We start from the raw sequence: 16,172 nt of genomic DNA, 5'->3' as shown, positions 1-16,172 counted from the left end.
TGGAGATGTAGGGTGAAATCAGGGAACAGCAGAACAAACCTCCCCATGAGGTGGGAACTCTAGGGTGGCAGGATTTGGTGTCCCCGGGTGGCATTTCCCCCTGCCCAGCCTACTCTGTGCTGGCACAAGGCTGAGCTCAGCAGCTCTCCGGGGCCTTCCAGCAGCTCCGCTTCCCTGGCCAGAAGGCGGTGGGTGGATCCTTTCAGGACTGAGGTTTATTCAGGGGAGATTTCAGTTTTCTGCAAGATTTCATCTGCTGGCACGGGGATAAATAAAGAAACTAGGCTGCTGCCGGCACCGGTCCTCCCGTCCCTCCTGCCTTGGGCACTGGTGAGGCGGTGTGCTGGATCCATGCCATGGGGCAATGAGGGAGGAGGAGCTGCAAGGGGCATGTCCCACCAAGTCCAGAGCCAGGACCAGGTCCAGAAACCAGCTGTCCTGGAGCCTTGCTCTGCAGCCTGGCCCTCCCTGCTCCCCCTTGGGATGGTGCTTTCCTCCATAGTCCTCAATCCTCCAGGCTATGCTGGCCTCTTTGCATCTGTCATATGACTGTCCATCCTCTCTGCTTACTGTTCTTTTGCCAGAGGTGGTGTGGACATGTCCCAGGCAGGGGTTTGCATGACCATGCTGAACTGTGCCCTTTCTTTCTCCTTCCAGGCCTGCAGATTGTGCTGAAATCCATCATGAAGGCCATGGTGCCTCTCCTCCAGATTGGCTTGCTGCTCTTTTTTGCTATCCTCATGTTTGCCATCATTGGTCTGGAATTCTACAGTGGGAAGCTGCACCGAGCCTGCTACACAAACAATTCAGGTGGGGAAAAGGGCTCTGCACTTCCTTTATATCCCACGGGTGGTAAACACCTGGGACAAACACAAGTTGCTACTGTGGGAAGCCCAGGGCCGAGAAGATCCTTTGTTTCATGCACACAAGGTATCACCCAGTTGTGTTCAGGATGTCCCATTTTATTATGGGAGCAGTTTGTGTGCAGCCAGGGCTAGTCTCAGCAGGGTCCCCTGCTCTGCCCCAATCCCATCTGTCTTCAGGCTTTTCACCTCACCTGTCCCCTGCTTCTCTCTTACTTCTGCCTCCTTTGGCTCTCTGTGTGCTTGCAGGTGAACTAGAGGAGTTAGACCCCCCCCATCCATGCGGGGTGCAGGGTTGCCCCCCAGGCTATGAATGCCGGGAGTGGATAGGTCCTAATGACGGGATCACGCAGTTTGACAACATCCTCTTTGCTGTGTTGACCGTCTTCCAGTGCATCACCATGGAAGGGTGGACCACAGTCCTGTACAATGTAAGTAGTGCTGCTCTGGTGTCTCAATGGGCAGTTGCACATGGGGATAGGGGGCTGGAGATGGTATTCTATGTGCTGGAAACCTGTAAGATCCTGAGTTCCCTTTGTGATGGGGATGGGGTTGGTCCTTCCTGTTTGGATAGGAAATGAGGGATAGAAAGGTGTATGTTACATGTCTCTGGGCAAAGGGAGCAGTAAGGGTTTGGCCTCCCTCTCTGGACTGGTTATACAACCCATGGCAAGAGTGAAACCTTGTGGACATGGGCTGCAGCAAGCCTCCTGCTGGAGGGGTGTCCCTGGGAAGGTATCCTTCCTTCCGTCCTCCTCCTCTTCTTCGGGATGCGGTTACTGAGCACTGCAGACCAGGCAGTGGATGTACCTGCATTCCTGGTTGCCTGGGAAAGCACTGGAGCAGGGATTGGACACCCTCCCTGAGGCAGAGGCAGTGTTTCGGTGGCTGACAGGGAACTAAGATCTTTGCTATTCGTGCTGCCAACATCTGTCGGTGCTGAAGGGGATGACTGGGCTGGGTTCCTGTGGTTTGCAGCTACTTGAAGCTGCCAATGCCCAATCCGTTGGGGTGCCCAGGGAGCAACTTTGGGGCAAAGCTGGAGGCAGGAAAAAAGCTACAAGCGATCACAAAGTGCAGTACCATTGTGGGTGACTGGCCATATGCAAATGCTTTAGTTTATGGGCTAGAAACAGCCATGCCAGTTCTGTTCCCAGCCTAATTTCAGCATCAATTTTGGTGTCATTGCACCGGGAATGTTTTTATACCATGGTTCCCATAATGCCCAGGGATTTGCAGAGTGGCATTGCTCTGCAGGAGGTAAATTGGATGTCTTGTGGTGGGGAAACACGGTTTGATAGTTAACTTTGTCATCAGCAGAAAGGCTGGCTTTTCACCCCAGGTGAAGGCACTACACTGCCAGTGTTGGGGTCCCCCTCCTGCTCAGTCTATCTCAGCATCCTTCTTGGGGTACAGGATGGCGTGTGCAGGCAGATAGACTGTGAAACTGAGACTGGGGTAGAAAAGGAAGAATTCATGGCAAGGGTTTGACCTTACTATGAGTATTTGGTTTTCCTCTTCCTAAAGGAGATGGTGGTGTTAGGATCTTGCTGCTTCTGGAGGTGAATTAGGGAGGATTGAACCACCTGGCTGTTCAGGAGGATAAAAGACCATTTCTTGGCTGTTTCTGGTGTATCAATGGGATTAGAGATTTAACTACAGCACCTATTGCCCAGGCATAACTGATTATAGCATGAAAGGGGATTTGTACTGCCTGGCTTTTCATTCCCCTGCTTTTAGCATGCTGGGCAGCTGCTGCCCGCTCACACCACCCTATGGCAACCTGTGCATGCCCAGCAGTGCCTGTGGCTGGTGCCACCAACCTGCCCTGCACCTTGTTTCTTGTGCTAATGACTGTCTGCAAAAGCCAGGGGCTGCTTCCATCAGTGCTCTCCATGTCCCCTCCTCATCCGCTGGTGCCTGAAGCAATTGGCAGCAGCACTCCCTGTGCTAGAGCTCCAGCTGAGGTGTGCGAGGAGCCTGTGAGCTACATGGACAGGCAATTTATGGTCTGATTGACCTTGAGGGTTTGTACTGGCAGCTCCTGAGAAAGTCTGGTGACCTTCCGTTTGGGATGTCCTTACCGGGAAAGCTGAAGCCGATCCATTCGGTGTCTGGGAATTGCTGATCCAACATCTGGATCTTATTGGAGGGTAGGAATGGGAGACGTTGCTGGGAGCACTAAAAACCATGCTCTGCAGGACCTACCCTGCAGGATCCCCTGTTTACCACTACAGCTGCTAAACTGGGGGCTCTCTAGGACATCTGGGGGGCCCACAGCCCTGGGATCCAAATAACCTTCCCAGCACCAGTTGCACTGCCAGGCAAACATGCTCCGTCATGGCCAGGACCGTAAAGTGCCTCCTTTTCCTGGTCCTCTGCAAAGAACCAGCTATTGCTTACCTGTAATGGAAAGGATTAAGGATGTTCCTTGGCTTTTAATTGCATAATGATTGGGGCCTTGGTATAATAAAATGCTGCTGATTCACTTTGGGAGGTAGTGAGGGACAGACACTGCTCCCAGCACTGTCGGGTTGTGCCTCCTGCCCTCCATGGGGACACAAGCTGTCTTTCCTCTGGGTTGCAAAGGCTATGGGTGGTCAGTCCTTTCGCTGCTTGGAGGCAGCAAAATGGGCTTTTACCTTTTTTTTTTTAATAGAGCAATGAAGGATACGCATGGGGGATACGGTGCCTGTGGGATGCAGGGATGGAAAGCCACTGGGATGTTCTGCCCTCACCTTCATTGCTCGGAGCAGCAAACCAGAGCAGGCTCCCACTGCTAGCCAGCATGGACCTTGCCCAGCACATGCCCCAGGGTTGGGGGAATCAGTGTGCGACTCTGCTTTCCCACTGGAGTAAAGTGATGGGAGGCTGCATCCTTGCAGGTTAACACCACACAGGAGAGTGAGATAGTAGGAAAACCACTTTAGCAGACTCTCAAACAAATTGCTTACTATAGTATTCCCCTGTGTTACTGTATCGTGATTTTAAGATTCATTTTTCCACTATTTACCAGGTCTAGAAGCATGGCTCCTGGAATTTGTAGATATCATTGCAAAAATCTAATTGGACCCATGTTCCTTTCCATGTGTGTTACTTCATGAATGTGCTTGCCTTCAGTCTTGTTTTCATCAGCCTTGCCTGCTGTATTGCTAGGTAGAAATTACACTATGGGTAAAAAAAAGAGAAAGAGCCTCAAATTATGGGGTTTTATGGCTTTTCCATCTCCCATTCCTGGAAGCCTGAAGGAACTAATTTCTTTTGGAGGGAAGGTTCAGATTTGTGGTTCCTCTGGCTGTCTCTGTGGTTCAAAACAGGGTCTAAGGAGTATTTTGCTCCTCTTATGCTGGAGCAGATGCCCCTTCCCTGGGCTGGCTTGAGATCAAACCTGATTTCTGTAGGGACCAGAGGGAAATACAGTGCTGGCACAAAGGCTCGTTGTCCTACTTCTTCACCTCTGCAGGCATGCCAGTACAAGGCAGGGTCTGGGTGGCAGTTTTGTCATTGAACAGTGATGCTGGGATCTGGAGGGGGTGGAGGGGTGGCAGGGCTGGTGAGGGGCTGCTGGTGTGTGCTGTGGGGCTGGCTGGACACAGCACAGGCACTCAGTGGTGCTGGTGGCTTCAGGTGCTCAGCCTGGCTCCCCTGGTCCTAGAGAACAAACAAGAGAGGAGTTTGAAATCATTATTTCCTCAGAAACTCTGACTCAAGGGGCTGTATTTATTTACTGAGATTGTTTATTTGCTTTTCCATTTGGAAGCGCTCAGCCGCTATGGTTGCAGGTAGTGAGGAGGAGATTAGCTTGCTGGAGCTGCCATTCTCCAGTTCCCCCCACGCTACTGGGAGCTGAGATGGGAGGAAAAACACTGGTGGCAGGCATATGCTGGGGCTGTGGGCTGGCCCGGTGGCCTCTGAAGGGAGAGGGGTCAGCCCTGCCTGTCCTGGCTGGGGCCCTTGCTGGAGCACTGCTCTGTGCTCTCTGGAGCTGGACACCGGCCGCACAGCACAGGTACTACAACCCTCAGTGTGAGGTTAGTGCGGAACACCACCACAAGTCCATGGCAAAAGGTGCTGTTTATAGGTGCGGGCGCAATGCCAGTGCGGATGGATGCCTGCAGGGGAGCTAGGGCTGCCTGCTTGTCCTGCCGGTGTTGCTCGCGGGGTCTGAGGCTGCTTGCAAGACGCAAGCAGTTGCAGCTCTGAGCAATTGCAAAGGAACATGGGTACAAGCATGGGCACATGTCTGGCCGTGGTCCTGAGCACCCCTCGCTCACATCAGGAGAGGCTCCAAGCACTTCACAGGACCAGCATAGCCAATGCAGAGAATCAGAGCCTGCTGATGGGGAAAAGCCTGTTTCCCTGCATGGATCTTGCCATCAAGTTGAATTCCTGTTGATCCTAATGTTGTGGCTCCGGTAAATTCTGAGAGTTGGAGCAGCCTGCAGACAGGCAGGAGTGCCTGCATGGCAGTGATAACCAAGCTGCAGCTAGGCCAGACAAAGAGCTGGCTTGACTTTGGACAGGACCGTGGCTATTAGCAGCGATGGGTAAACATTTGCCTCCTAAGCACACACATTAAAGCAGCACTGGAAGAGCATCCATGCTGCTAATTACAAATGCATGGCAAGGCCTAATGGGAGCTAGCTGTCCACAGATGCCTGCTATAACCCCTAAAGGACTCTTGTGGCACAAGGGGCTGGGACTGTAGGGAAGCAGGAGGGCAAAAAGTTACAGGGAGCCGTAGGAAATGCCAGTGCGAGTGTTGGGAGCCTTCTGGGAGCTTTTGCAGCAAGAGGAGAGTGTTTGCTGAGGGAAGGGGAATCAAATCCTTACCAGCGTCCAAAATACCTTCTAAAATGCAGTGGTTGTGGGCAGATCTGTGTGCTGTAGCCTCAGGGGAGGTGGTGTGTGCAGGTCCTGTAGCCCTGTGCAAAGCTTAACAGCCGCCTGCAAGCAGCCAGGCAGTTGCAAATGTGCTGGTTAGGTGCGAAGCACAAGCTGTGCATGCAGAGCCGGCAGCAGAGGCTCTGCAAGAGCCGCTGTAGAATGTGAGCTGCTGCAAGGAGCAGGGTTTGCAGCAAGCGTGACTCAACCACCACGTGTGGCCAGGAGGATGCACGGGAAGGACATCCTGCAGGAGTGCTGGTGTCTGGTGCCACCATAGTGTGTGGGATCCCCTCTAAATGTGGGGCGGAAAAGGACCAAGAGGAATCTTATGCAGAGGTTGGGGTTTCATGAGCTGGGTGTTCAGAAGTTGGCTTGGACGGGGTTTGACATCTGCTGGAGCTTAGTTTTCAGGTGTGGTGAAACATCTATCCTTTTTGAAATGGGGACTGTTCAGGTAGCCTTGATTTGGGGTGCTGGGAAAGGGAGATGTGTTGAATCACCGGGTGTGCTGGAGCACATGGATCAGAGATGGGTGTAAGGCTTGGCTGTCCTGCTCCCTGACAGCTCCCCAGCTGCAGTAGTCGTGTGGCCTCGGGGAGGCTCAGGGGAGGAATCTGTTGCAAAGCAGTTAATTTTCACAGTGTGTGTATGTAGAAAATTGCTCGTTGTTCATTGGCATAAATTCCCAGGGTGTCATGGTTGTCCCTTGGGATGCTCAGCATTCAGCTGCTCTCCCATGCTGCTTCTCACATGAAGCACCTACATGTGAACAGTGTGAGCAGGACCTGAGCATTGTGCATGTCTGGGCCTCTTGCCTTTTGGAGAGCAAGGGCAGTGCCTGGCAGTGCCTGGGGCAGCCAGGAACCAGAGGGATTAATGACTTGGCCGGAGAGGAATTGCTCCTTTTGAGGTTTTCTCAGACCTGAGATGAGCTGGGAAACCTCCCTGAGCCTCAGTGCTTCCAGGTGCTGCTGCAGTTCCTCTGGACATTGATTCCTGTCCCCCGGGGTCCCTGGTCTCAGGGCAAGAGCTGCAGCAGTGCCAGCCATGTGCTGAGGATTATAGAGACCCCAGGAAAGGCTGGCAGTGCAGTGATCCCCCCAAAACAGCACCTGCCCTGACACCGCGGTGATGGGCAGAACACTGGAGGAGCTCAGTGTGGCAGTGGTCTCACAGCTGGTGGCTAAGCCTGCTGTGCTGCTCCTTTGGGCACTGTGGAGGGTGAAGCTGTGAGTGTGATGGGTAATGGTGGCTCCTAGCGAGCAGCAGCGCTGGCTAGAGGTGATCTCTGGGGAGAGTAGGAGGAGGGAGAGAGGCTGGAGAGCAGAGGAGATGGGAGAGACGATGAAAGAGGGAAACCACTTGGCTTTTTAGCCCTTAGTGCCCTGAGATGATGCCAGGCTCTCAAGCTGGAATGCTTGCATAGGGGAAAGGAGTCCCTTCTTGTGTGTTTTAAATTAAAACGCAACACACACAAAATATCCTGTTGGGGAGGTATGAAAATTTAATCAACACCCAGTGCTCTTAGCAGCTCGGTAGCAGGCACAGATCTTAATGCCTCTGCAGCTATTCCTGGCAGCTCCTGGCCATGTGGGCAAAGCAGGCTGTGCTCTGTGCCTGGGGGGGAACAGGGGCATCCAAAAAGTCCCCAGCACTCCTGTCACCACAGGACAGAGCCCCTTCCTGCTTACTTCTCTGAAACAGTAGACGCTGCGTGTTTTAGATGTGACCAAGTTAGCGAGGACTTCAGAGAGAAGACTTCAAATTCCAGCCTGAAGGTTTAAAACCTTCCTAACTTTACGAAATGAGATGGTTTTCCTCAAATGGCTCATGTTGGTGCCCAAGCTGGCAACTCGTGTGCTGCCAGCCGTGGGTGCTGGAGCCCATCCCTGACAGGCACGAGTGCGGCAGCCAGTCTGCTTTACCCTCTTCTCCCTTTGGAAGGAATGGCTCTTTCTCTGCACTCAGCAGAGCCAGACCCTCGCCAGCTTGCCAAATGTTTCAGCCTTTTTTTCCCCCCTTTTCCCTGTGTGTGTGTGTGTGTGCTGAAATGACACAGCAAGAAACAAACTCTGTCTGCTGGATCCCCAGCTTTGCAGGCATGTTCTAGCGAGAGCTCCATGCCCACCCCCTCCTTGCTCCTAGACCATCTGCTGGCAGGAGTTGGGGAGCCAAGGGGCTGTTGGAGGCATTGATGCTTTGGCCCTGATGCTCCAGCGCTGCCCAGCAACTCCAGGCTTAAGGAGGGGAGGTGGGACGGGGGTCTTGGTGCTGCCTGGTCTCACATTGCTCATCTTCATTAAGCTCAGGACCTGTAATTTCATTAGCAAGTTTGGTACTGGAAACTGCTGGTGAGGCTTTGCAGAGCTGTGTCCATGCCTCTATTGGTGCACGTGCTGCTGTTCATCAGGGCTGGACTGTGGGGGGATCGGGGTCATTTGGGGTCCTTGAGTGAGGTTGTGCATGGGTCTCATGCCTTGAGCATCACAGCTGGAGCTGGGAATGTCCCTTCATCAAAGGAAGCATCATGGGGCCCAAGCTGCCTCTCTGGGCTTGCAGCATACTCAGAGCAAAGCAGGGATCCAGCCTGGCAATCACCAACCCCCACAGAAAAACAACCACAAGGCTGATCCCATGAAAACCATGCCCTGCTGCAGCACCAAGCTCTGGGTCCAGGTGGGCATGGACTGAGCCTGATGCTGAGGGTCTTGCACAAGGAGCACTGGTGCTGTCTTAGCCAAGCACCGGGTCTAATGAAGACTGGGGAGCTTTGCAAATACTCCATCAGGAGAAGTTTATCCTACCTGTGGGGCAGTTAGTGGGTGCCCACATCTGTGGCTGGAAGGCTGAGGAGGAATCGGGTTGGGGAGAGGGTGGGAGCTCTGGAGCAGAGGTGGAGGCAGCTGAGGGGTCACAGTGAGGGATGACTGGGGTTGGGGGGGAAGAGGAGGAGGAAGCATGCTTGGGGACTGGGTTATGAGTCAGTACTGGGGCAATTTCTCAGTGGATGAAAGGAGAACTGAACCAACATTGTTCTCTGCCTATTTCAGATGCCTTGAAAAGACTTTATTTTAGTAACTCTAGCAATGTATTTATTGCATTCCATTTAGAAAGCAGAAAAATGCAGTATTTTGGTATTTTTTTTCCCGTTTCCTCATCTGTTTGCCTCCCCCCACATACACAGACACAAGCATGCCTTTGGGCTTTGTTGAGCTTCGTGCTCCCCTCTGCTAGGGCTCCTGCCTGCTGCCTGTCCCCAGCGCCGCAGAGCACCACAGGTCAGCGAAGGGCACTGCTGCAGGCACCGCCTCGGGCAGGAGGTGCCCACCTGCATGGAGACTCCAATACATGCCCATGTCAGGATGTGTCCTGCAGTAGGCCAGCCCTGCCCCTGCAAAGGAAATGTACCAATTTCCTCATTAACCCGATTCGGGAAAGCAAAGCGTTTTCATTGAGATGTTGTCCAGTGCCGGGGTTGCTGATGGATACCAGGCAGGGCTTGTGGGGAGTGAAGCATGGCCCTGCATGCAGAAGATTATATTACTGCTATTAAAGGAAAGAAACAGATCTGTTACTGTGCTGGGGAGAGCAGCAGCAGGTGTCAGGGTCTTGAGGGAGCTGGTTAGGCCAGGGAATCTGCTGTAAGGTATATTTTTAATTATCTTTTTTTCCCTTTTTGCTGGGGTATGGAGATCTTATGGCTGTTCCTGCTGGCCTGCGTGTGTTTCTCAGCTGGATGCAGCTGTGGTTTGCAGGGAGGAGCTTGTCAGGGGCTGCAGAGATGATGCTGGGGGGATGCCATTACATGTGGCAGGGGCACAGAGGGTGTCACCACCAGGCAAAGAGTTGCCAAGCCAAGATTCTCACGTACAAATTGTGGAAGTTGTGGATGTTTTGTGTCCGCTGTCCAAGCAGGGCTGCTCTGTCCCCACACCAGGTAGTGAGCCATTGGGAAGTGCTGGGGAAGCCAGGCACGGTGCCCAGGGCAAAACCTTCTGAGATATTGGCTTTCACCTTCATCCCCACATCCCTTTGCTGCGATTGCAGCCTGGGGGAGCCGACAAGCCTCACCTGCCCAGCCATGAGGGTTGAGACAGTTTGGTCACCCCACCCCTGCCCATTAAAGCCTGCCTGCAATGCAAGCAAAGCCGCTGTCGCTGTGGGAGCTGTCCATGGAGTAGGAAATTCCTGGCAGAGGACAGTGATGAGAGCAGGATAGGGCCACCTGTGCTGCTGGAGGTCCTGTGGATTCTGCACTGCAAGCATGTTGCAGCCAGTTGGTAGCAGTAATGTATGTGTATTACCCCAGTCTAATTATGTGCTGTTTAGTGTGTGCCCTTGCTGTTAGCCAAACTGGACATGGAGGTCTCCAGGACGCATCTCCTGCTGGGAAAGCCAGAAAGCTCCCTTCCTCTCCAGGGAAAGCCTGAAGTGGGAACCCAGGCCTGTTACTAGACACTAGAGAATCAACGAGGGTGGATCTCTTTGTGAATGTAGTCCAGTACCTCCCTGGGACCTGCTGCTCTCTAAAGGACTTGGATGCCCACAGCCTCAGTCCCCTGTCCCCCTTCCTGAGCTGGTGGGCAGTGAGTGGCCATTAAAGGCACCCTGCACAGGCAGAACATGCTCTCTGTTTATTTTTAGCTAGGAGAGACTGAATTTGTGCTGGTTTTGGTTCCTCCCCCCCCCCCTTCCCCTATAGCAAAGAGATCCTAAAGTTTCCCATGCAAACGCAGCCCGAGGGAGGGTACGTGTGGGCTGCGAGCTTGTGCTTTGCATTTGACTTGGGTATATATTTAGATTTCTTTAGATTGCTGGCCCCCTGAGTGAGACCTGCTTCTGCAGCTCCCTGTGCCTTTTCCCGCCCTTTGGAAAAAAAAAATTCCCAACAAAAAATCCACAAGAGCTGCCAAAAGAATAATCCTGTGCTGGGGGCTGAGAAATGGGAGCTGGTGGGAGCTCCTTCACCAGGTGGGGACCCACCGTGCCAGCTCTGTTACCCCAGGAGGGTCCAGCTCCCACGTCTTGGTGGAGCCATTTATATAGGCTTGGAAGCTTTTTTGGCTGCAGGATGCATTGTGTCCAAGATGTCACTGTGGTGGTTCAGCTCCAACTGGGAGTCTCCGCCAGAGCTTTGACTTGAGGAGCACCCTTGGGTGTGTAGTCCCTTGGGGAGGCTGTGGCTTTTTAGTCTTCACCAACAAGCTCACATTAGTTGTGTTTGTGTCCTGTGTATGCCTGGAAGCAGTAGCAAATGTGTTTCTTGGTCTTGTGGGCATGGGAGAGTTTGGGTGGTGGTGGTTTAGGCTGGTGGGGTGCATAAGGAAAAGGTGGTTGTCTTAAAGGGAAGGGAAGAAGCAACAAAGCTAGGTGTCAAGTAGCTCCTCTGTTTCCCAAAGTGCTTGGGTGAGTGGTGAGACCTGGTCTGCTGCACTGGGAGCCTAGGGCAGGAGTCAGGAATTTCTTCATTAAAGGAGTTGTGGTGTCTGTGTAATTCAGGGATTAAACTCCCTGGTCTACCCTGACTTCTGCATATGATGACCTCCTAGTACCTTCAGCAAAGGGGAAAAAACGTCTGGGAAGACACAGTGAACCAAGGTGATGAACCACGGCCTACAAGGGATATTAACAAAAAGTGATGCTCCAAAGGGATGGGGTAAAGGGCTGTTCAGTCAAGACAACTGCATCTTGCTGCCAGAGAAGCTAGGAGGTGCTATGGGAGCCACCAAAAGTTATGTTGACACAGACCTCATGAAGGGTGCTCAAAGGGACAACGAGCAGTTCCCTACCTCTGCAGATGGAAGCAAGGTGCATAGCGAAGCAGTGGCTGGGGAGATTTGGGCATGGCTTTCGGTCAACACAAAGGCTGAGGCAACAAAAGGCTGTATGGTGGGAAAGGACAAGGCCACGAGTGCAGCCAATGGGGAAGCCAAGTGCTGAGACCCCATCATCCTGGTGCTTGGGATGGCTTCCCCCTCCCCATGTTCAGAGGGAGCTGGCACATGAAATGGCAGGTCTGGTAACAAGTATTTTTAACAACTCCATCAAGTTGGGGGAGGCACCATCTGACTGGAGAATAGTGAATGTGATGCCTATATTTAAAAGCGGGGGGAGGAGGGGAAAAAACTAAGGCAGGCAGGAATAGGACTGTAAGCCTGACCTCGATTACATGCCTTTTTGGAACAGATTTGGAAAGCAAAAGAGGAAAATGAATCATGGGTTTGCCAAAGGTAGGTCACTCCGGGCTAACCTGGCATCAGAGTCCTGGAAACATGTAAAGCTGCTCTTTGTAGTAAAACTTTTGCTCTGGAAAAGTGTTAATGAAGAGGAGCTCTGTGAGGATGGCAGGGAAGTGAGCAGCATTGGGATGGCGCTGTGTGGTGTTGAGGGGATGTGGTGACCGGTGGGGCTCCTCGGGGATGAGTCATCGGCTTTCCATGCTGGCTTCCCGGCACTTCAGGGACGGAGGCTGCCACCCTGGGCTGGAGGAGATTGAGAGCTGGAGGAAGAGATGTGGGATGCAGTGTGAAATGGAAAGCCATGTGTTTGTTGTGGAACAGCAAAGATATCTCTTGAGAGCCCAGGTCTGTCTGATGGGAAGTAGCAGTGTGGAGGAGGAGGGGATGAGCGAGTGACCACAGTAGCAGTGCTGGAAGGAGAAGGGAGGTTTGCGAGCAAGGTGGCAAAGTCTCATTAGCATCATGCAGGGATGGAGTGGGACCCGTCAGAATTGCTCCCTTGGCTCTCCTGTGTCCAGGGAAAATGAACTGAGTCTGGACTGTAGTAGGAAAGGGGCTACTAGTTAAAATAGGGAGGGAGAGCCAATCATGCAAGAGAGAACAGGAGGAACCTTGCTTTGGCTAACAAAATAGAGGCTGGGAATAGCCATGATTGTTGTCTATAAATACATCAGAATGGGAAATGGGAAGGAGAACTGCTATTTCAGCCAAAGGCCAATGCTGGCAAAAGAATGAATGGTATATAAAATAACCACAAATAAATTTAGGCTGAAAATTGGAGCAGCCATTAGAGCATTTGTTTGAGGAGCCTTCCAGTGGGAATAGTGAATTTTTAAGGTAGAGTTGACAAAATCTGGGGGAGATTGCATAACGTATGAGAGGGAGCATGGTGTGTGTCAGAGCATTGGGGTTGAGAAGACGCATGGCCAGGTATGGTGGTTCCTTTGGTTTCCTGGGCAGATGTGCTTCAGCTTTGAGAGTGGAGAGATGGGAATACATCCACTTATTTGTGTATGTATGCACACGCACGTGCTCTGCTGTGTTCTGATGCCCTGCTGCACTGGGTGCTTTGTGGTCATGCTCTCTGCCACAGGCTAGAGAAGCAGTGGAAGATGCAGGGCCTGTGAAATGCCAAGCCCCTCACATTTCCCAAACAAGCCCTCTTGTGCCTCCCTGGCTGGGACCTCTGCAGCCTGGGAGCTGCAAAGGCACTGGAGCAACTCTTCCAGCTCCATAGGGAATAAGTTTTGGCAGTCAGAGCAGCTGAGGAGGTATCAGATGATGGGCTGGAGCCACCGCAGCCTGGCTGGGCTCACTAGCTCCTGGTTTTGTAGGGAGTGTTGGGATGTGCACTGGGAAATTTTGTCTTGGTGCAAAGCTGGCACCAGGGAGGGGTACTTGTGTGGCTGCTCAGAGCAGTACTGTTCCTGGGGCCGCTGGCATTGTCATGGGTGGCTGGGACCATCCCTAAGCTCACCGTGGCCAGTTGTATGTGGGGGTCTATGCAGAGTACTCAGCTCCCCATCCCTTCCCCTGCCTCAACAGTGCCCCTCCTGGTATCACTGACTGATAACGCCGGGGGAATTGCCCTCTGGTCCATCACATTGTCCCTGTCTCTCCCTCCATCTCCTGCTTGAGCACTGCTGGAGAGGATGCCAAAGGAGGAATGGCTGTGGACTGGCCCTGAGGAAGATGTCTTCTTCACTTGTAGGAACGAAGTTCATCTGTCTTGCATCCCCTGTACCAAGGACCTGGGGGAAGGCCTGTGTTCTTTTTGGCAGGAGCCAGTTTCAAAAGCAAGCAATCCTGACATGGGTGACAGGTACACAATGGCATCTTGGCAAGGAGCTGAAGCCAGCCAAGGCTTATGGGTTCATAATCCTTGAGGACTATTGCCACAGCAGAGCATGGTGGCCTGGGTGTCTTTGGAGGGTGATGTGTTTCCCACGCATCATTCCCACCTCCCTGTGCTCACTGCTCCTGTGGCCCTGAGGAAAGGGGCTGGTAGAGAACTGGGGCTCTTGAAAGTGCAGGACTTTGAGAAGATGGTTTCCCTGGTGCTGGAGGAGGAGGGTGGCGAGTCTTTCCAGATGCCTTCCCCAGCCTCAAAGCCCTAATTGCTGTGGTGTGCCAGGCACTTCTTGGCACTGAGGCCTCTGCCCACAGCATCCCTCTGCCAGTGCTGTGATCAGTGCCTGCAGAAGGATGTGCTGGCATCGCCCTTCCTGTGTTGGGCTTAGTGTCAGGGTGGTGGGGACACCTGACTGAGCCTCCCACTGGGCCTTGGTGACCAGAGCGAGACTCCAGCATGGTGGTTTTCTCTCCCCCTTGGAGATACAGTTCTCCCCTTGCAGAGCTTCTTCTCAGCTCCTGCACTGGCCAACCAGGAGATGTGGTGCCAATGACTCAGACGAAGATGAGGGCTTAATTAGCACGGGGAGAGGGGGGAAGAGAGAGAAAAAGAGAGTCTTTCATTGCAACAAGATTGATACCACCTCCCCCAGACAGTCACGTTCTGCCGCATCACCCTCCAGCCCGGCGTCATGTGCACTGTGCCTGACACCAGAGGACAAATGGGGCCTGAGAAGTGGCTGCAGGGTACAGAGGGGCACTGCTTTATTAAAAGACTCAGTGAATAAATGTCTGGAGGTACTGAGCAGGGCTTGACAGCAGCCTTTTTAGCTGTCGGACTTCGCCCTGCAGTTAGAGCTCTGCTCTCAGCCCCTTGTGGTTGGGATAACGTACCTGGGGCACGAGGTACGTCTCCTGCATGCTATTAGAGATGATGCCATGAGCAAAACAGCCATTTGAAGGTGTGGGGCTTGTCCACACCAGCCTCTTTCCCACTGTGCATAGGACATGTATAGGCTGCAGCTTCTTTAGCTGCCAGCTTCCCTGACCCTGAGGCACCTTATAAATCTTTCCCTCTTAACCCATGTTTGCTCAGCAGGCACTGCTGCTATGGGGCTGCTTTGCCATGTCTCAGCGGGCTGCACAGGGGAGCACTGAATCAAGCTGCTGGGAGGCATGCACAGGATGGCCCCCACACCCTCAGCATCCTGATTTCGGGCCACTACACCTCTCACTATACCACTGTCTACAGCCCCTGTGTCCCTGCAGGGATGGTAGGAGAAGGCAAAGGAGAGTGGTTCTGCCCAGTGAGAGCTGGAGATTGTGGATGTGAGTGTGGCTGGGGCAGGATGCCGAGGGGCATCAGAGCACTGCTGATCGGGATCTCCCTGCAGGCATGTCTGCACAGGCAGTGCCTGCTGCCCATCAAGGCTTGGCAGGCATGGCTGCATCACCCTGAGGAGCCCGGTGTGGTCAGCCTGGAGTGAGAATTGCCACCGTGCTGCATCTAACACAGCCTCACCCTGCCCCGAAGATAACGTCACATGTGTTTTCTTTCCCCTCCAGACCAACGATGCCTTAGGAGCCACCTGGAACTGGCTGTACTTCATTCCCCTCATCATCATTGGATCCTTCTTTGTCCTGAACCTTGTCCTGGGAGTGCTGTCGGGGTAAGTGAGATGCCATCCTTCTCCTCTGGGTCATGGTTGTTGCATGTCTCTCAGCCCTGAGGTTGGCCTTGTACTGACATGCCCCCCTGGACCCTAGTAGCTGGTTCCTCTGTCTCTTCCATGCCTGCCTGCCCCACAATAACATATCGCTCCCTGCTTAGCTCCTTTGTTCCCTCTGGACCCAGGAAAGGGGCAGACTTGACGATGCTTTCTTGTTGTTTCACCTTGCTGAAGAGATTGTGGGTTTGGTCACCTGCAAGAAATGGCCAGTGTTGATTTTCTGTCTGCTTGGAACTTGCTAGAGGGGAGAGACATGGTGGGGCCTTATGGAAGTGTGTTTGAGTCCAGGATATGTTTGTAGCGGGGTGCATATTTGCTGCCTGATGGAGTGTGGTGGGCATGGGTTGGGATCGGTTTGGGGCAACTGTGGGAGCAATGCAGGGCACCTCTATGCCGTGCAAGCCCCGGCTGCAAGATTATGCTTGGCATAGTGGGGAATACCCATTGGTGAGGGTAGGGGTGCCTGGGTTGCACATGGATGAGCCAGGGATATAGGGACAGCACAGCTGCCCCTGTTCTGCTCTTCCCAGGGGAGAGGAGGTTTTAATCTAAGCCATTAAAATCGGTTTGGAGAGCAACAGGCTTCTGTCTCCATGACAATG

General features: G+C 53.1%; 1 protein-coding gene across 4 annotated transcripts in view; it reads left to right on the top strand.

Moving 5' to 3' along the window:
- CACNA1E (calcium voltage-gated channel subunit alpha1 E) overlaps positions 1–16,172 on the top strand; it is a 138,297-nt gene that overhangs the window by 61,591 nt on the left and 60,534 nt on the right. For all 4 annotated transcript variants that reach the window (XM_065674032.1, XM_065674031.1, XM_065674034.1 and 1 more), the window contains exons 7-9: positions 658–810; positions 1,113–1,294; positions 15,407–15,510. In XM_065674032.1, the coding sequence (XP_065530104.1) occupies positions 658–810; positions 1,113–1,294; positions 15,407–15,510 (439 nt within the window). The remainder of the gene's footprint in view (positions 1–657; positions 811–1,112; positions 1,295–15,406; positions 15,511–16,172) is intronic.

The sequence above is a fragment of the Lathamus discolor genome, chromosome 3 (assembly GCF_037157495.1).
Source record: "Lathamus discolor isolate bLatDis1 chromosome 3, bLatDis1.hap1, whole genome shotgun sequence".
In the NCBI taxonomy this organism is placed as follows: Eukaryota; Metazoa; Chordata; class Aves; order Psittaciformes; family Psittacidae; genus Lathamus; species Lathamus discolor.
The sequence above is the reverse complement of the archived record's forward strand: the minus strand, read 5'-3'. Positions and strand labels throughout refer to the sequence as shown.